At 42.5% G+C, this 20,797-nt stretch overlaps 2 protein-coding genes across 4 annotated transcripts in view; both read right to left on the bottom strand.

Moving 5' to 3' along the window:
* Positions 1-916: 916 nt before the first annotated feature.
* On the bottom strand, positions 917-4,261 carry mlnr (motilin receptor). Its single transcript, XM_068585320.1, has 3 exons — positions 4,195-4,261; positions 2,877-3,687; positions 917-1,224 (listed from the first exon to the last, which is right to left on the bottom strand). Exons 2-3 carry the CDS (start codon positions 3,652-3,654, stop codon positions 917-919), a joined length of 1,086 nt encoding a protein of 361 aa, XP_068441421.1. The 5' UTR covers positions 3,655-3,687; positions 4,195-4,261.
* A 3,509-nt stretch (positions 4,262-7,770) lies between these two features.
* Positions 7,771-20,797, bottom strand: part of fndc3a (fibronectin type III domain containing 3A) — a 39,019-nt gene continuing 25,992 nt past the window's right edge. For all 3 annotated transcript variants that reach the window (XM_068584625.1, XM_068584626.1, XM_068584628.1), the window contains 13 exons: positions 20,203-20,289; positions 18,095-18,233; positions 17,413-17,481; positions 17,178-17,296; positions 16,117-16,222; positions 15,726-15,901; positions 15,491-15,604; positions 15,176-15,325; positions 13,954-14,300; positions 13,037-13,249; positions 12,589-12,755; positions 11,406-11,530; positions 7,771-10,309 (listed from right to left, as the gene is read on the bottom strand). In XM_068584625.1, the coding sequence (XP_068440726.1) occupies positions 9,986-10,309; positions 11,406-11,530; positions 12,589-12,755; positions 13,037-13,249; positions 13,954-14,300; positions 15,176-15,325; positions 15,491-15,604; positions 15,726-15,901; positions 16,117-16,222; positions 17,178-17,296; positions 17,413-17,481; positions 18,095-18,233; positions 20,203-20,289 (2,136 nt within the window). In that variant the 3' untranslated portion in view covers positions 7,771-9,985. The remainder of the gene's footprint in view (positions 10,310-11,405; positions 11,531-12,588; positions 12,756-13,036; positions 13,250-13,953; positions 14,301-15,175; positions 15,326-15,490; positions 15,605-15,725; positions 15,902-16,116; positions 16,223-17,177; positions 17,297-17,412; positions 17,482-18,094; positions 18,234-20,202; positions 20,290-20,797) is intronic.

The raw sequence follows: 20,797 nt of genomic DNA, 5'->3' as shown, positions 1-20,797 counted from the left end.
TGCTGCTGACAACCTAATACCGTTTCTTCCTCTTTGAAATGCACTTAGAGCCGCCATTACTTTGAATATGGTGATGCAGGGACGTTGGTTGCCGGCTTTAATCTAACTCAGAGCCCATGTAATATAATAGCCGTGTCAGATTACAGGATGGCCGGCACGTACGCAGGCCCCAAAACCTCAGGGCTCAGGTGGCCGCTGTATCACGCACACTGCCATCAACTGTCCCATTTTCATAGTAATGTGCTTTTATTCCATCTATTCACTGGAGAAATGGTACACAGCCCTGTAAAACACACACATACACACACACACACAAACCTACACAACTAATGGACCACAGCTAATAGGTTCACTTGTTTTGTTTTCTTGATTTATGGGAACAACAGACAAACCGTATGATAACAACTGCACACCATATATTAAACAAATCCAATCTTACAATGTTATAAATGATCAGTTATTTCAAATGTGGCAAACGCCATCTGTGGTTTCAGGGATCACTTAATAATCAGTGCTGTGGATTGATGGTAATTGTGCACTGAAACCTCGCACATGTTTGAAAAAAGCAAGCAGAAACATGCGGCGGCACACAATATGTATAGCTGTGTTTGTGTTACACTGAAACAGGACAACGTAAGTAAATTCTCATTTTCCTAACAGACAGAAAAATAAATTAAACGTAACACGATTGGAATGCATCATCCAGTGTCTCTGAACAAAATGCCACTGAACAGTAAATCAGAATTCATATTAAAGAGCAGCGGAGCTCTCAGGCCTGCTTTCCCCTCCAAGAAACATTTTCATCACGTTTCCTCTTTAGCTGCAATCCTCAACTTGAAAGAAAGCCTTCAAACTCTCCCTTGGTGGTGGAGTCAAATAATGTGATGGAAAAAAAAAGAGCGTGTGCTGAGGCCCGTCAGACGCCAGTCAGGCTTTCATTCATGGTGGAGGTGTGGTCGATCACGCACAGCGGCCTTTGCCCGCGGAGGGCCTGCCTGTGCCGCTGGTGTAGCAGGAAGAGGCGTTTGGCTGCAGCCCTGTACTTCCGAGACATGAGGTTGTAGACGACAGGGTTGATTGAGGCGCTGAGGTAGCAGAGCACCATGGAGGCCATGTTGAAGTTCTGGCTCAGCATGGCCGTGTCGTAGTCGTCCACCTGGGCGAAGAGGTTCCTGCCGATGTGATAAGGCAGCCAGCAGATGATGAAGGCCAGCACCACCACCACTGAGCGGGAAACAAAGTCAGGAAGAAATAGATGAGGCAGATTTTTAAAAAATAGCGTAGAAATTACGCTTGTTTCCCTTTCCTATGAGAATATTAAAACCCGACTCTCTACATCCTTCATTCTAAAACTAAATGTGTCTCATAAACTGCCAATCTGCTTGATTAGGACTGTGTGGGAATAGTTTAATCAGCTGCATCTTTTCTGATGACAAAAAACATCTATTTTTTATATCCTTAAATTCAGACTGTTGTGTACAGTCTGTCTGCTTCAAAGCAGTGAGAGGATCAATATACCCACACCTCAGATACAAGTGTGTTCATGTTGGGCTCATTCATCACACTGGAAAATAAAAATGGGTTTTTAGGGAACATATGATCTACGATCTACGATCACACTTGACATTTATTAAGGACCAGCAGCAATTACCATCAAAAGAACTTCTCCTCACCCCCACGCACACTCCCACTTGCAGGACCTGCCTTAAGTGACGGCGGCCTGCAATTGCTCCCAGCGATTAAGTGACAATTTCACAGAAGTGAGCGTGCTGATTGGAGCATACATAGGTAGCATACACGCCACTGCGGAAAAACATGTCGCAAATCCAAAAACAGAACAAAGATTTATTTGGCTAGAAATCTCAGTGCTGGCTGAGCTCATCACTGAGTCACTGGTATTGATCTAGAAGCCCCCGCAGAAAACATTACCATCAATTTGTCCGATGGGGGCAGTCATTTCTATAAGGATAATAAATGTCCATTGAGTAATTAAAAGAGGAGTATGTCTGGCTCATGGGGCTAATTAACTGTGAATGAACCACTACCTGTTATCTTTAAATTGAAGACCTACATCATGGACTCACACAGTGAACAGAGGCCACTGTTTCAGAATATGTCTTTCATCATTGAGTGACTCCTGAGATATGAGACACCGGCAGATTTAAAAGGGGCCCAGGGTTGTGGGAGCATGTACATTTCCATTATGGTTGATTTATGAAGGGCTCTGACGACAATCCAATTTGGGAGTTAACAAATGTGGATACAAATGACAGCAAGTCTGACAAGAAAGTCTGTGCTCAGCTAATGAACAGAATTAATATCCTTATGTCTGCATCTTGATTGAATATTTGGTTAATAGGGATTGGCCTGGCCACGGTCCTTTACTGTAAAACAGGGTTCCCTGTGCAAAAGGCCAGAGCTGCAAATTAAGCCAATCAGTATGTGCAGTGGCAGGACATGATTGGTCGAGCAAAACGGAATACAACAACACACACGACACTCAAACAACAGAAAGATGGATTTGATAAAACAGGCTTAACTGCTTTAGGTTTTAAACCTAGAACAAATCAGTGCTTTAGATAAACATGTATATGAAAACCCCATTTAAACGCACAATGGAAAACACACACACAAACGCGCGCGCGCATGCACACAATAGTGCAGAAAACAAGAAATCCTTGATTCTACAGGAATCTGTCAGCCTGTTTCAGTTTTTCGCCTCAGCAACAATGACTGACTTTCTAAACAGATGGATTTCTGGTTCAAGCTTTTTACCGACAAAGAGAGTTTCATAAGCTGTCACTCTTGGCAATGAAAAGCAGACAAAGGTTTTAGAAAGCATGAAGTATACATTCACTGAATCCGTCTGCACTCACCCAGGATCTTGACTGTTTGTCCGTGTGACCTTTCACGGGCCAAAGCACCCTGCAGGTCATTTTTGCTTTTCCACAACTTGCACCCGATGGAGCCGTAGAGGAAGAGGAGGCAGAGCATGGGGAAGAAGAAGTAGGTGGTGGACACCCACAGCATGATGTGCAGCTGCCCGGAGCTGATGGCGTAGTTGGTGTGCTTGCACTGCCTTGTATTGTAGTCTGGGTGTGTGTCATTGTCATACTCCACCCCGACCAGGAAGAGTGTAGGAGCAGCAGACACCAGGGCGAAAGCCCACAGGGCGAGGATGATGTACTGGACCCTGCGCCTGGTCACCACCCCCTTGCTCCGGAGGGGGAAGATGATGGCCAGGTAGCGCTCGATGCTCAGGGCCGTGATGTGAAGGATGGTGGCGGAGGTGCAGCCCTCAAAGATGTAGTGATAGAAGCGGCACACTGGCTCCCCGAACAGCCACGGCACGTACTTCCAAAGGCGGTACAGGTCAAAGGGCAGACAGAGGAAGATGATGAGGTCGGATACCGCCATGCTGGACAGGTAGAGGTTGGTGGTGGTCTTCATGTCCTTGAAGTGCTGGATGATGAGGATGGTCATGGTGTTGCCCGTCACCCCGATGATGAAGATGAGGATGCAAATGACCGTGACGGGGATGAGGGTGGAGGTGGGGAACAGGGAGCCCTCGTAGTGGTGGTCGTCTATGTTAAACTGGTCCATGGCCTCTGCTCCAGCAGCATGAAGGTCCACCTGCGGTCTGGTCCAGGGCATGCCTTCCTTGTGAAATCAGGACTCAACAAGTAGCTGAGGAGAGAAAGAACACAGACAACTTTGTAAAATCTCTCAGTCTAAACTGTTCATTATGTCGACTTCTCATTGCTGTGAACATGCTGTGAAGAAAAAATATAGTTGGTTTGAATTACAGGCAGCTGTTGGTTTCTATTCCTTTGTGTGCATTATGTAACATCTTTTTGCGGCATTTTGGAATGTATTACTATATATTGGTGGTTTAAGCGGTGAATATTGACATAAGTCGCCATTATTTCTTTTTCATGATTCTTGCAAGGTAATGTGGTAAGTGCATTTTTAATGATTCAAGATATATTTTAGTTTACAAAACTTAGTTGTCTACACAGAACTTAATGGAAATGAGTGGATTACGAGAAAAACATGTTTTTTTTAAAAAGTGAAACAACAAGTTAAACGTAATAGTGAAATCAGCTTGTAGGCTAAATCACTGGTGTCATCCCTTCAACTGTCAAAGCAGAAATAATATCTTAGTGTGAAATAAATCATTGCTGGAGACTTTACCTTTAAAACTGAATCCCTCAAAATCTTTTAACTTTGTTGGTCCCTGTCGTGTTGCTGTGTGTCGATGGAGAGCAGCAGCAGCAGCAGCAAGAGAATCTCATGAAGTGGCAGAGCCGGTCCCTGATGCTCAATAACCAGTGGAGCTCTGGAGAAAGGAGCACCTCCTCCACAGTATACGCTGAGGACTCAGGCAGGTTGTGTGTGTGTGTGTGTGTGTGTGTGTGTGTGTGTGTATGTGTGTGTGTGTGTGTGTGTGTGTGTGTGTGTGTGCGTGCGTGTCTAAGTAATCTTCATAATCAAATGACGACAGGACAGATGACGGTAAAAGGCACAAGATGGGGGCAATACGGTTTGAGGGAACCCCCCCCCGCCCCTCCCACCTCTGCACTTCTGAGAGAATAAATGCAGATTGAGGATCATACTAATCTGGCTTGATCATACAAATAAAATAAATACAAATATAAAAGGGATACAACTTTATTAACTAATGCATTAGTCGGTGATAAAAACACGGGTGTTTGCCGAGCTGTCTGGAAGATGTCACTGAAAAGCAATTTGGGTGATTAATTGAACACTAGCCCAAACTGCCCGTTTGCTCGGCTCCATCACTCCACACACCCACCAGTTCACCTCCTCCTCGTCCTTCTCCTCCTTCTCCTCCTCATCCTCTTCTCCTCCTCTTCCTCCTCCTCGAATGCCATTCAAAGAATTTACATCAGGTTTCGTCAGTACCTTGAGCTGTAACCAGAGACTTAAAAGGTCAAAAGTTGTGCGAGTTCTTCCATCTGGTCACAGTTTACGGTCCAGTTTTCATTATTATAATACAAGCTTTAATTTAACAATGTGCAGCGGTGTTCTGGACTTCACATCCCACTAATCCACAAATTCTGAGGTTTTCAGTCTGAGTCCAAGTTTTGTGGGAGTGAGAGTCTTAAACTCTGCAGATCAGTATGGCAACTGGACAGTATCCCCATGTGTTGCAAGTAAAGGTCATACACATTGAGGGTTGTTTATTGTTCAGTTCCTGATCTACAGGTTTTCCTATTTTGTGTCCAAGGAAACATTAGTCACCAAAGCCTGGCAGAGCTGCTGGATGGCCAAGCGGTGTGCTCTGTTGGTTCAGAGCCACCGTATGCACTAAATCTAAATGAACCGTTGTAGCAAGAGTCACACTGACATTGGGGTGTATTTGAGTGTGTACACTGAGCTGATCCACAGCCGGATGCACCACTCGGACCACTGAAGGGCAGCAGGAACCCGTGCTCTGTCATTGTTCACAGCTGCCAAAGGGAAAGCAGTTTGCAGTTTCCTGAAGAAAAAAAAAGAAACTTTCCGGTTCAATATATACAATATTAATACAATTGAATGACATGATGGTGACTATAAAGAAGAAGTACTGGTATCAGTTCAGTTTCACTTCAGATCATATCATTCTTAAGATAAATGAAACCAGTTTGGATCAAATTGTGTCAGTGAGTGAACTTTGTTGAGCTGCAACAGTCACTCACGTTCTGTCGCCTTCAGACCTCCATGTTGTTCCTCAAGATCAATCTAAGAAGGTTTTATGAGCTGAAATGGAAGTTCAGATTCTGCAGAAAACAAAGCTTGTGTTACTTTGTGATGATTTGTATAATTCTAGAAATTCAGAATCATAGTTTCATGAACTTCCCCTCCTATTCGATGCTCATTTATATAACTGAATAATTTAGTAAATACCAGCCGCTGCTCTCGACGACCAGACGGCCAAATATCACCATAATAGTCGGCACAGCTTGTTCAAAGACATCTAATAGTGTAAATGGGTCAAATAATTATTAAAACTGACACCATTTATAGTCAATAAGAAAGCTGCTGCTTGACAAGCTGCAAAATGAATCCCATCAGCAAAACACTATAATCAACGGAGAAAGAATTACTGCTGATCGTGTGGAGTTAAAAATGTAACAACTATGTTGATCCTTCTTAGGATACACTGAGCTCCTCTCTCTTCTTTTATGAATGCCTCATCCCTGGAGTCTTTGAGCTTTCTCGTCTCACAGATTTCCATGTGTCGACGACTCGACGCGTGGTTATATCTGAACTCTGGTCCTGCCCGACAACTTTGAACGCATGTCACAAAAAGCGTCTTCTTTCATCTTGAAAACATCGCTCCCCTCCTCTTCAGCCGCAGAAACACTCGTCCACGCCTTCATTGTCTGTCGACTGGAACGCTGCTGCAGCATCCTGAACGGCACATCCTCCAAAAGCATCAACAAACTACAACTCATCCAGAACTCAGCTGCCTGTCTCCTCTCGTCCACTGCCGCACCAGAGACCACATCACCCCAGTCCTCTCAAACCTCCACCGGCTGCCCAAATTTAATTTAATTTAATTAAATTTGACGAGATACATCAGAATGTCTAAAATGGTAAAATTATACTAAACAAAAATACCAAAAATGAAAATAAATGATTGTGTTGCAGAGATTTTGTACTTTTTATATTTACTCCAATATCTAAATTGAGCAGAAATAAATAAATTCATAAATACGGATATATGCATTCTTAGTTATTTTTTTAATTGTTCACGCATACAAACGATAACCTCAATAACACATCTATAGTATTGATGTTCTGTTGGTAGATGATCACATTCTTCTGAATGGTTTGGACACAAATGTTCTCATCTTGAGAAGAAAAGCAGGCGAGAGATGGAAGGGAGCCGTTTCCATCGTTTAGGGGAATGTTGTTGCAACCACCTGTTTGTATCATCATCTGAGGAAATACAATGTCGGTATTCTAGCAATGTAGATGATCTTTACACAACGAAAGCATCAGGCAGGGTCCTTCCTTTTCTTTCTTTAAAGTCTGAATACTATGTGCTGGCACATTTGGTCTGTGACGCGGAACTCGTCAAATTTGTGTGGTTAAAGATTTTGGTTTTTATGTCCCTTTGTTAAACGAAATATAGTCAAGATATTAACAGCTCTGTTGGTTAGATGCGAGGTATTTAATTATGCCCCACATGAATACTAAAGGACAAGGCAGAAGCCCACCATGGTGCGGGGTATCCTCCGAGAGCATCATTGCACTTATACCGCCTACCACCTGAGAGGATGCGGCCACCTCTTCACGTCTGTGTCTGCAGATCAGTGAGTCTTAGCAAGCTGCAGCTGAGCAGTACTCCTATCAAATAAGGCCGCAAGTAACACTGAGTTTCATCGTAAACTAATCTGCTAATTAACAAACAAAATGTAAAGTGTGTAAATCAAAGATTTCAGAAAAATGAAATGTTGCATCCAGCCAACACTCCAGATTAAATAACTATGCTATTTAATCAGAGAAAAATGACCCATCTTTACATTTCAACCACTGGAACCAGTGACTGTTTAGTGGTTCTGCTTGATAAGTTTCTTTAACAGTCCATGGATTCTAGGGATATCTGATGATTCATCTGCTGTGGATTGATATCGATACAGATGAATGGTCATGAATTTGACCTGACGGCCAATCAAAACTAAGTGCTTTCATGGCTACTATATATTTGATGAACAATCAAAAGACAAACATATGCCAGAAATTTAAACACGATTAAGAATTATAAATCTTTTATTGTGCATGGATCCTTTGTAGATATCATGGCTATACAGATACACTTTAGATACATATCTATGATTATACATTTCCCATAACGAACATTTTAAAGTGATATGTCTAGTAGTATGTATAGTATAACAAATTTTCATTTTGGAATGTACGGTGTATGAGGTAACTGCAAACATTCAAATTACATAAAAATGGTCTCTATTTTTGTGCATATTTTACTCATTTTGTAGCATTTTGTTAATCTCCCCAGCCAAAGGTAGTAAGCCCAGGATGAAGAGGTGTTAAAATGGCACACGTTGCAATCACTATCAAAAATAGGAATTTGATTTCTTTGAATGACAAGGAGAAGACATTCGCAGAATGCCCGGAGGACCAAATCATGTAATTATCCAAGACGTTTTGCAAGGTACCTGTATTTCATTTTTACGGTTGCAACAGCAGTTATCTGCCTCAAAACCAGACAACACTAGACCCTACAGCCAGATTACCACTGAAGACTCAGCATCAGAAATCTGTCACGAATACTTAACACAGAGAAAAGGCAAATTTAGATTCACAGGAAGTACATGATATAACACATTTTGGATTTGCCATTTGCGTTCCATGACTCATGAGTACTCGGGATGTATTATTTTCTCTGAAGAGTATTAACTTATATTACTTCAATATTATAAAAAAATATACTTCACACATGTATGACCTGACGAAAGAAATCAAAAGAAAATCACAAGTAATACATAAAACTACTTTCCATTTCTCTCCCGATTATGTATGTTTACTAACATCCCAAAAACTGTTGCACAAATAAAAGTAAATAAAACACATTGAAAGTTTACACTAAAAGAAAAAACAAACCAACATCATAACTTAAGAGAAATGAAGAAAATTCTCCCGAGATTTTTTTCCTCTCCAATTAAGGCCTCTGAAACAACTGGTACATACTTTTTTTTAATCCTCTTTTTTTGTTTTGTTTTTTTTGCTGAGAAGATCAGCTGTTTCAGTGACACATTGTGTGGTACTACAACTTTTAAAAACACCCAAAACACAAGTAGGGTTGCACAATCTCAAAGTGTGTTCTATAAAATGCATCACAAGACCAAGACGTAGTCAGTCGAGGTTTTCTTTCACTAAGGTGCAAAATTAATTACTGGGGGAAAACAAAAAGAAACAAAACATACAGGTAAGCATACATTTTTTGTGCTGAACAACAATATTTCGGAGTAAAGCAGCAGTATAACTATATGATAGTAAAAATAATTAGAATTCGCTGTTAGTTTGGTTTTTGTTTGTTTTCTAACTTTATACCGAGTTTTTTTTTTCTTCCTTGTGTCGTCACTGTACAAAAATATACTAACATTTCTCCAGTCATTTTTGCATCCTTAAACATTCTGAACATCAAAAAGGTTGGAAAGTGCTAAATGAATGCTCTATAGTGTGAACAAGATTCTTATTCCTGTTTCTCCTTCGCATCAGAACCCTTAAACTCCAGCGGGGGGGGTTCAAGGGTTCGGATCTCGCCCTGAAGCCCTCCCAGCCGTGTACCTCTGTGGCACTGACTACATACAGTATACACATCTGGACACACACTCCCACTGTGCAAACACCAGCCCACCAGGTCCCAGGATCAAATAGCACATAGGCTACAGACTCACCTACATACTATTTTTTGGAACACATCTATCAAAAACTCTTTCATACTGGATACATAAATTTAAATAATGACCATTTCTATACACACATATATATCTATCTATATATATATAGATATATATATATATATATATATAGATAGATATATATATGTGTATAAATATCTATATATACTGTAATCAACAAATACACGAGTTGAAGCGCCATTCCCTACCTTCTCAACGAAACAAACATATCCCTGCCCTTTCTTTTGCGCGGGAAGCTGATCATGATGAAGCCGAACAACAGATACCACAAACTTGGGACTGGGTGACGAGGACTCACAGGTCCCAATTGGGTGTTATGTTACATGCTCAATGATTGACTGCTATTGAGCGGTTATTCGCCAGTCCTCCCTTCCTCTCTCTGCATCCCAAATGCAGCGAACGCAATTAATCTGTCGGGGAGGGGGGAGTTAACAAAAAACAACAAAAGATACAAAAACGGAGAACACAAAACAACATAAAGAGAGGGAAAGAATAAAGCTATAACCCTGCAGCTGGGTGGTACAAACTGCTTATTTAATGACAAAGTACTGGATGACAAAAGCGATGAGGATGGCGATGACAGCGAAAACCATGAGGAGGAGGAAAGCGCACTGCTCGTCCGTCAAGCTCCGTCTGGCTCGGTTGGACTCCGTGCTGGCCCTGGAGCCTGAGCCGGCCGCAACGGCGCCCACCGCCGTGTCGTTCCGCTGGGGACAGAGGGTCACTGTGGGGCTGTAGGGCCCACTCAGCTCGGGGGCGTCCTGGGACTGCCGGATAGCACACACCCTGAAACGGTAGTCGCTGTTGGGCTGCAGGTTCTGGACGTGGAAAGATGTGGCAGAGCCTTTGTAGGCCTACAACCGAGAAGGAAGAGCAGAAGAAGTGTGATTTAAAACCATGATAAAAAAAACAACTATTGTGTCAGTTTTATTAAAAATCTTTAGACATAATGTTTATGATAATATGACACCGAGGGAATGCTATAATCAAGCTGCTTTAAGGATTACTGAAACTGGAGACGCATGTTTAAGAAAGTAGGTTGGTTTGTTCATTTCAACTTGTACTGGACAATGAAGCTGACAAAATGATTTCCATATTACTGCTTTTGCCTAATTGGATAAAACTATCTTGCAGCTCTTTTAAGTGTCAAGCATAAGAGAGGGAAAAGTGTTTTGCATCCATCACGTAGACTATTTTCTGATTTATTTTAAAGTTATGTTGTTTGTCTCCGTGGATGTCGGGGGAAGCCATCTGCCTTTGCCGTTTACTCAGCTGACACATCCACACGTTTTGAGACAACCGTGTGTATCCGTTTGCTTGCTTTTAACATCGTCACAGCGAGCCAAAAATTTGATTTAAAAAAAAAATCTATTTTTTATTGGTTGCAAATTGGGAAAGTAATGTAAAGAGGTAAATCCAATTCCTTTATACACCAGCTAAAATACACCAGCCTGGTTGGTGCAAAGACTGAAGCAAAGGGCCTCAATCAAACTCCTATCGGGAAGCAAATGAATAAATCCCCTTTCTCATTCATGGATTTCTGAGTCCAGGCTGCTGGGACTGACAATAAGGATGGAAAACAAAGTAGGATGGCAGCCACATATTTAAACTCCCTGATTCAATTGCCATGATGTGGTGAGATTAGCATAAGCCTGCAGTGGCCATTATTCCAGGTTAACATGGCTGGAGGCCAATGTGAAGGATGAATGTGCTGGCAGGGGTTGGACACCTGGGACACCTCATGGATCAATGACCTTTACATAATGGGCAATTTAAAGCCAGCGGTGACTAATGCAGACCGCCGCAAAGCCACAGTGAAGACATTAAGGCCATGCATCCATCTGTATCCTGATGTGCATAAAAAGGCCATTGTGATGAAAGTTAGGTCAACCGGTAAGGGCATAAAACACAAAGAGGGAGAACCAAACCTTCCCACAACGACGTCCGTACCTGTTTAAACTCAGAGTTTCCCATCATGCACTGCAAGGTGTAAATGATCGGGTCCCCCTTCATGGGCGACAGGGCCTCCCATGTGACTTCGCAGGAATTGTCGTCCAGACGCTCCACTTTAGGGACTGGAGGTTGGAGGAAGAGATGTAAAAAAAATAAAAATAAGTACTGCTGAAGATGGATCTGCAGTATGTCAACATCAAAAGAGATCAATCAATCTCATTAAGAGAAGTTTCTTAATGAGGAGGAATAGGAGTTACTGTCTACCACTATAAATGACAACAACATCTGCCGACAACAGCGCTTGTAAAGTTTGAAATAGTATCAGTGGTATATGCTGCCACAGCTTTAGAAAAAAATAGCCACACCCCCATTTGGTTTGAACTCATACAGTTTAATCTAAAAAACCTCAGAGTTATAATTCAGAAAAAAAACAGATTACTCAAAGTGCACCTGCTACAAACACCTTTTGCTTTAAGAAAACTCACTTTGGTATGTGCACTAGCTCAGCTGATGAATAAAGAGTGAATTATGTCCCCCGTCAGCAGACTGTCATAATAACTATGAGCCATGCTCTTCTTTAGGAAGGTGGCATTTGAAGCAAAAACAACAGCACTAAGTGGTTGTTTTGAACTGGTGTAAGTGCCCCGGTGTGGTAATCATTATAAAACACAGTAGCCGGGATTATCTGAATAATTTTTGTTATTATGATGTCAAAACTCTTAGTACAAATTCAAACAGTTAATGGTTGAGCGTCCACTTCACTGTGTAGGGAGACAAACACTGTCGAGTAAAGCCGACAAACTGCCATATGACTACTTGAATAAAGAGAGGCGCCGCTTTGAGAATAAAACCCACGTCCTCATTACTGACTTCAATGTGTAGGATCAAGGGAGGCTTTGCACAGGCTGGTTGAGAGCAGAGCGCAGTGCCAAACAAGGCAACTTGTGATGACAGCCGACAAGTGAATCTCGAGCTGCCGGGTCTTAATCAAATGCAAGTCAAACTTGGGTCCACGAAGGTTCAAGTCTGAGCACGCTGGCTGTCTGTATGTCAGCAGTACGTGTGTGTAAAGATAATAAGAGCTGATCTACGTCGGGAAGAGAAAGAGCTATAGCAAGATATAAATAGATATATTAAGAGAGATAGGGAGAAAGGACGAAAGAAAAGACTGCCACTTTACCTTTCACAGGGGCTGGAGGAGAGCGTGGGGTGTTGAATGTGTAAACATTGGAGAAGGGCCCTTCGCCCGCCTCATTAAAGGCCTGGATGCGGAACATGTAAGAGGTAGACTCATTAAGCCTCTGGACTTTGTGTGTGTGGCATGGTCCTTTATACAAGGATATAAATCTGCAATGACAGAAACATGAAGAGAGAGAGAGAGAAAGAGAGAGACAGAAAGGAATTAATGAGCAAAACATGACAAAAAGGAAACGGAATGAGTGACCGTCAGGAAACATACCAGTGGGATAACGCACATCTCAAATTCCCACCTGCCTTTAACGACACTCTATGTACCCCGCCCCCATCAGTACAGTCATCTGAAGCTTTTGCTCAAACACCGGTCTCCTCTGTTATCGGTTTATCTCTTGTCAGGTCACTTCCTCTCGTCAAACTAATGGGCCACTGACCTGCCGCTCTTGTCCCCCATCTGCAGCTGATACTGGAGGGCGTCTGAGGTGGTGGCTTTGGCTGGGCCATCGCCCCACTTGAGCCTGAGGGTCTGGTGGCTGAAGGCAGTGCACTCCAGGCGCGGTGGCTGTGGGGGAAGGGGCTTCGTCTTCAGCTTAAAGGTGTGACTAAAGGGGCCTGCTCCCAGGCTGTTCAGGGCTTGGATTCGGATCCTGTGGAAGAAGCAGACAAGAGATCATCAGAGAGCTGGATGGACATTAAAGGACCTGAGCAGAAACACCGCAGTCACTGTCAAAGAGGCATGAACAGAATTTTATTTAGTTGGCAGATATTGATGTTCAGCGCCACATTTTATGCTTTTTAGTCTCTTTATCTGGTTCTGAACAGACTCATCCTGTATAAAAAGCTTAAAGTCAGAGCTTTAATTCAATCGCAGTCTTCGTTTCATTGCAAGTCCAATATGTTGAGCCAAAAGAATAAAAAACATGGCACTGTACAGCCTCCAGATTGCACTGCATAACTGCCACACCTCTGCTTAAAAATTAAACTTCATATAATCAAACCAGTATTAAATACATCCGTTTGGATGACTTTCTTAAAAAATGAATCCACGGCGGATATTTAATTGAATTTAGAACGCTGCATAGCTTAAGTGTCCTGTAAAAATCAATGTTTTCTAAACAGCAGTCAGCCCTTGGTCAGAATAACCTGCATTTACAAATCTAACTAATCACATTTTGCGCAGGTTGTTCCCTTTAGTACAAAGCAACACAGTGAGTGGTGTGTGTGCAGTCAATTTGTATCACATTCGTTTAAGAACTCATATCTCTAATTGATGTCTGAAAGGTTCAAAGTTGTGTAGTACAAGCGTAATGCAGCATTTTGAGCATTTAAAGTTTGATGAGGAAGCACCGACCTGTAGCTGGTGTCGGGCTGCAGATGCTGAATGATGTGTTTGGTGACGGGATCAACAACGATGGGCTGGCGCTCGCCCAGGTCAATCAGGTAGGAAGTGATCTCGGAGCCGTGGTCACATGGGGGGTCCCAGCTAATGCCCAGGCAAGTGGACGGTGAGTAGAGGGGTGGCGGCCGGGAACCGCCATCCTCATCTTCCTCGTCTTCATCTGCGTCAACTGGAGTCTCGTACCTTCGCAGCGCAGACTCCTTCATTGCGTAGATGTTGCTGACGGCTGCGGGCACGGAGCAGGGCGTCTGGCACAACACTGCCTCGCTGAAGGGCCCTACGCCCGCCACATTCACAGCCTGCACAACCGCAAGACAAGAGAGACAGCTAATTAAGCCAACACCAAGTCACTTGGGATGTGAAAGGACACCCGTGTAATGCCCATGTTCAAGCACAAGGGGGCATTACAATGTAAACATAACTGCTATGGGTTCTAATGAGTATAATGTTTTTATTATCTAGACAAACCATTAAGTAAAAAAAAAAAAAAAAAGACATTACAAAAACTATTTTATTGCAATTAGTAATATATTATTAAAATCCACTATTATAATGGAGGTCTGATTATATTGCTTGACCAGAGTGTGATATTTTAGAGGTGTCTGGGTACGAGAACTGCCTGTACTGTGAGGGAAATAACCCATAACCCATAAGCAACTAGTGTCTCCACAATCTCCTTTTTTGGACCACAAAAGCGGTTGCAAGAGTACAGCATGGTCTGAAATTTCATCCTGAATCATACCCAAGAGATACAGCCAGTGTTTTAAGGCCAGAATCTGTCTCTTCTTTTACACAACTGCTGGCTCAATTGGTCAGTCTAAAAATTAATTCAGTGCAACAGCAGAATATAAACATGGTCTAACTTGCTGCTATATCAGAATGATGATCACGATAAGTTAACAAGTGAACCAACTGTAATGTGAGATAATAAATCGTGGTAATTTTGCTCTTAACAAGCATTAGGTGAGTCAATCATAACAGGCAGTGACATACTGAATGAAACCTCTGTCAACCAGTACAGCTTATCCCAAAAATGTATCATCATCTGCCACGCCGTTGCTTAATATATTGACTGACTCATCTCTTTGCATTGATGTGAGAAGAACATTATGTCAAAAAGTTCACACATGTTCTCTAAATCATTGCCAATCAACTCATGTTCACAAGTGCTCACCTGTATCCTGCAGAAGTAATTGGTTGCAGGCAGCAGCCCCTTCATCTCATGGCTGAGCCCTGGTCCACTGTAACACACCTGCATGCTGCCTTCAGCAGCTCCCCACTCCAGACGAAACTCTGTCACCGACGCTCCGTTACAAGGAGGGGCCTGGAAGACAAACAGCAATGAGAATGCCGACCAGCACTTAACTTGATGACGCATTTGAATCATAATGCAGCTCTGTGCGACTTTTCCAATAAATATCCTCAGAATGACGCACGAGTTATTATAATTCATGTGTCGGTGGGGGAATAGAAGTGGAGCTAGTCTTACCTCCCAGCTCACGACAACACAGCTGGGGGATTTGCATGTGGTGGAGGGAGCTTTGCACTGCTCAGGGGCTCCGGGGCCAGTTGTAACCTCACAGCGCTCCGATAGAGGACCAAACTATCCACGCAGAAAAATAACAATACATCAACCAAATCTCACTAATTCTGACTTTGAAGCATGTAGCAGGAGAAAACAACAATTCCCCGTTATTGATAGATCAGTGCTGACAGTCTCTCACCCCAGCTTTGTTCGCTGCCTTGAGCCAGAAGCTGTAGGTTTTGCCGGGCATTAAGCCTCCCACAGAGCAGTCCAGCTCAGGACCCTGGTGAACCTCCCTGCTCTCCTCAGCCTGTGGCCCACTCACTTCTACACTGTAGCAGGACACAGGGCTGCCTCCGTCTACATGAGGGGGACCTAGGAAATGTGTGCATTTATAAAATCAATACACTTTAAAAAAAAAAAAAAAAGGGTTTTCCAAGAAATAAAAATACAGTACACACACACAGCAAATTAAAACAAACTGCATCATCAAAGCTCACTGCTTTGAGGTCGTTTGCTCAACAAACAAATGCATCAACAGAAGCGAGAATGCATCCCACACAGATCTGAGTTGAAGAAGAATGACTCACCCCAGCGCAGTTGCACCTCCCTGGCTTTGGGCTTGCCCACCAGCCGAGGGGGCTGGCAGGGCCCTGGGGGCACCGCGGGAGTCTGGACCTGCAGGGTCTCCGACAGCTTGCAAGGGAAGAGAACACACCAATTAAGATCCAGTGCAAAAAAACTAATTTACAATCTCATCCCCGCCTCTCTTTCTCACTAACACAACATAAACACAGTGGTTACAAACTGTCATTTTCACCGGCTTATCAGACTGATCCAGGCCACAACAGACAAGAAAGGAGAGAAATGCTAATGCATCGTTTAAATAACACCGGCATGTGGAGACCTGGATTTTTAGACTGGCGAGAAAGAAAAAAAGGTCTTAATTTTTCAGACACAACTTTACTGTGACAAGGAAAACATGTGAGTGTTATGTCACATTGTGCTGCGCCAACAAACAGGATCTCGCTACCATGAGTCACGGTTCTTCACAAGCCCCATCATGAATAAACGCATGCACTAAAGGCTCAAGAAGAAATTAATGAAGAGCGTCTGTGAACTCAACTAATTAAGAAAAACATCCTCTGACACATGCAGGGAGGGTTAATCGATTAGTGGGCTTTGTCTTGTTCTTACACACCAGGAAGCATAGCCTAATCTCCCAACATAGGACACTGGCTGAATGACAATTTCCTATTAAACTTCCCCATAAATAGAGTGCCTATCTAGAAGAATTCATGTAAAATGTATCCGATCAAACGAGGGATACGTTGAGATTCATGGCCGCCTACTCTGGCACTGCATAATATACTGTACCGTTACATTATTGTGGACTGCACTGCAGTAGCAAATGAGGGGAAAGTGTCTAGTTGCATATTGTTTGTGTATATGGAGTAATCATTTTAAGTTAGACAAAATGTTTTAATCAAATCTGCGTCATATACTACTTTTAAGAATAATCTTGGCACACACACAAAAAAAGCAGGCGAATTGAATGATATCTGCAAGCAAATACAATTGTAACTGATCAGCGAACTCTTAGACTCCCTGTGGCAAAACACAAGGCTGTGTACGCGGCAGAATGACTCACCGGGCTCTGCCCCCCCTCGCTCATGCAGTAAACTCGCGTCTGGTAAGAGCAGCCAGGCTTCAAGCCTTCACACACGTGCTCCATGGCTGGCCCCGAGTACACCAGCTCCCATGACAAGCCTGAACACAAACAAATTGAAAAATATTTTTAATTAATCAAACTATTGCTTCCAATACCCCAAAACACAATTTTCCCTTCGATTTAAACATTTCTATAACCAGCACTTGCAACTTACCACTTAAGCCCTCAGACAGCTCCACAACATACTTTGTGACTTCGGCTCCACCAGTGTCTTTCGGGGGTTCTAAATTACAAAAAAAAAAAAAAAAAAAATTATCAAACTGCACTAAACAAGTTATTCAACTAGACAATGCCAGCAAGTTCTGTTTTCACTAATGTTATGTCTGGAAATCTAGAAATAATGAATTGCAGAAAGATGTATACTGAAGAATATCAATCAAGTATGACATTTGGGCAGATAATAGAGGAACATGTTGCCTCATAAAACTAATATGTATTAAAATAATCAGTATGAAAACTCAGAAACGTAGATAATTTGCAAAGACGGAGGCCTTTTACAGCCATAACATTTCTTCCGAAACAAATTTTGGTTGAAACGGAGAGCAATTTGACAATGTTTTTAGAGCTTGACAGTATTTTTTTTTTTCATTTTAAAAACGGGAAGCAGAAATCAAAGCACAGCAGCGAGTGGTGCGTTTGTCCAATGAGGTGTCGGAAGGATTCATGCTAATGCCTGAATGGGGAGAGATGTCAGTCATCTACAGTACAGACTACTGGAGATGTCATCGGTTTCTAGCAGATTCACATGTGCTCAGGCAGGGCTCAATGAGAACAGGGAAATTGTGAACTACATTTTAGACGGGGGAGTTCTGAAAATTAGTCGGAAAGACACTCACCCCAGGCCATCTTGAAGCTGTTTGGCATGACTTTTCCTCTGATGACAGGCCTACAAGGACTGCTGGGTCTGTCGGGGTTGGTGATGAATTCAACCACCTGGCTGGGGTTACTCTTCCCCTCTGAGTTGTATGCTGCCACCTGGAGGAACGAAATAGATGCCGGCAGAGAGGAGTTATATTATTTCTCAGTTGGGATAGTGGCCACTGTTTGCATAGCTGGTCAATGAGGGCAGTGAATAAAGGTCATTATGTTTCCTGATGACAAGCACTTCCTAGACTCAGGAGTGTAATGGAGGCATCACCGAGAGTGAGTATAACACTCTCTGCCTGCAACGATAATGGCCACAGACAAATACCATATTATCCAAAAGATTCAGTTCCTGCAATCTATACACAAATTTCAAAAACGTGACACCAGACTCCACAAGCACTGCAATCAAAAAACAAAGCAATAAGCTTTACTGCCATTTGCATTTCAGTGCACAGCTGCAAATATTGCGATAATATGGAAATCTGTGTGAGCTTGCCGAGTACAGCTCATCCACTTACTGTACCAAGACAAACCTGCACAGCACCCAGCCTTCCCTCATACCGCGCAACTGGATAATTGGAAATGAGAGAAGGAGGGAGTCTGGATACTGACTAATAAACATTTTTATCATTTGGACAAACACAAAACCTTTCTGTCATTATCATTTTGAGGAGTTCTGTGTTGCTGCTTTTAATAGCAATGGAGATCTAAGGCACATAGGCTACACAAAGGCCATACAAAATATAGAATATTAGCCGCCTTATTCTTTAAAGAGGTTTCAGTGCCATCTAACGGTGAGGTTGCAGATTACAATCACCTGAATTCCTCTTCTGCTCACCTTTACCTAGAACTACGGTGGCCTTCAGGTAACGTCAAAACACAAAAGGCCCTCTCGAGAAGCAGTTTTTGGTGTGTCCGTTCTTGGCTACTGGACTGTTCAACTTTGTAAATATTAAGGGCTCATTGTAAGCTAACAAAAACAGATTGTAACTATATTTAGAATTATATTTATTTAACCATATATATTTTTTTATTTCTGCCAATAGATCCTTCTAAAATTCTACACACTGGACCCTTAAAAGACATTTATAACACAAAATAATTATTCACAGGCACAAACACTGGTAAGAACAATTTTCAAACTCTGAATATGCCGATGTCAGCCAGGGTTGTCAGTCACAGGCAGAGTTTAAACCTTAAAGTACTTGTAATTGAAGCGCCTTTGACTGCTTATGTATAGAGCATGAATGGCCTTACTGAAGGACTGAACCACTAACCCTGGCAGTGCTGTAAAGTGTGTATCCTGCCCTAAAACTGTAAAGGTTCTAAAAACATTAACCAACATGTCATGAGATGTGTTGTGGGTTTTTGCCAAATCAAAGCTCTGAAGCAAAACTAAAAAGAAAAAATATATTTAATCAATCTATTTCCAACAAGAAGGAAGAATGGCAGTTAAAAAAAAGTATACTCACATGTAACCCCTAAAAAAAAGTAGTTAGATATAACCCAGGCCTTTAATATTCTAGCTAATCTATTAATCTTTCAACTTTATTCTCTTGAGTTCCACTAATCTTTTTTTTTTTTTATCAGGAGCATCATGTGTCCTCATCGCCATGGTCTGTCTGAAACAGGTGAAGGATAGTCACCTGTGATTCATCAGAGCCATGTAGAAAATAGTCAAATCCCCAGGAGAGAAATAATTTAGTAGAGAACGTCAGACTGAGTCATAAGAAAATGAGAGGAGGGAGATGGAAGAGAGAAACAGTGACATAGCGAGAAAGACCCTGCCTGTCCACAAACTCAGGTCACAAAGCCACCTCGGCTCAAACAATTTGCTTGACTAGCTTTCTTATTGGGGCCAGGCATGTGATGAGCAGTGGAGTCCTTCTGTTTATGCCGTTAGTTGCACACCGCCCTGCTGGCAGAATCCTGCAAACAGATGAGTCATAGGGCCACTGTGGGCCTGAGCACCCCCCTGTGTAAAGCCTGTCCCCTCCACACAGATACACTCCACTGCAGCTCAAATGCAACATGCGGATCACCGACTACGACTGAAAACATCACAGGACTCCCTTACCCTGAACTTGTACTTGGTACTCCTGTGGAGATTCCTGACGGTGCAGGAGAGCTCGTCGCCGTCAAAGCTTGGCTGGAAGCCATATCCCTGGGACAGAGACAAATGACATAGGGAAAATGAAAACAAGCAAGAGAGCAATGACTTACAAGACAACCATTGTTGCAAAGAAAATAAAGTGGTCTGCAGGAGACAAACGGCTACAGGGGAATGGGTTTTGTGTTTTCCCTGGCAGGCATTGTGTCTGCAGGTTGCTGCTTGAGGCGGTTCAGACAGAAGTGACAGTAACTAGCTATAAATGTCACATAACTTTTTAGTGCAAACAGTGTTTTGATTTTCCCTCTGGGCTCGGTTGAAATAAATAATTCACCGAAACGCACCAAGTTGCTACACAAGAATGCACATCAACCAAGGAATTGTATGTCTGTTATTTATGATCAATAGATTTTAAAATGTGAAAACTGTGTATGCACGTTGTCAATAGCATATATATTTCATGCTATCAAGTCAAAGAGATGAACTTGGCAATACAGCCCTCTATTGATGGCCGTGCGACCACACCACCTATTGCCAGGTCATTTGTGCATCTAAATCCCAG

This window comes from Clinocottus analis, unplaced genomic scaffold, assembly GCF_023055335.1.
Source record: "Clinocottus analis isolate CAN_PGR_092001 unplaced genomic scaffold, fCliAna1.0.p SCAF_2, whole genome shotgun sequence".
Taxonomy (NCBI): Eukaryota; Metazoa; Chordata; class Actinopteri; order Perciformes; family Cottidae; genus Clinocottus; species Clinocottus analis.
The sequence above is the reverse complement of the archived record's forward strand: the minus strand, read 5'-3'. Positions and strand labels throughout refer to the sequence as shown.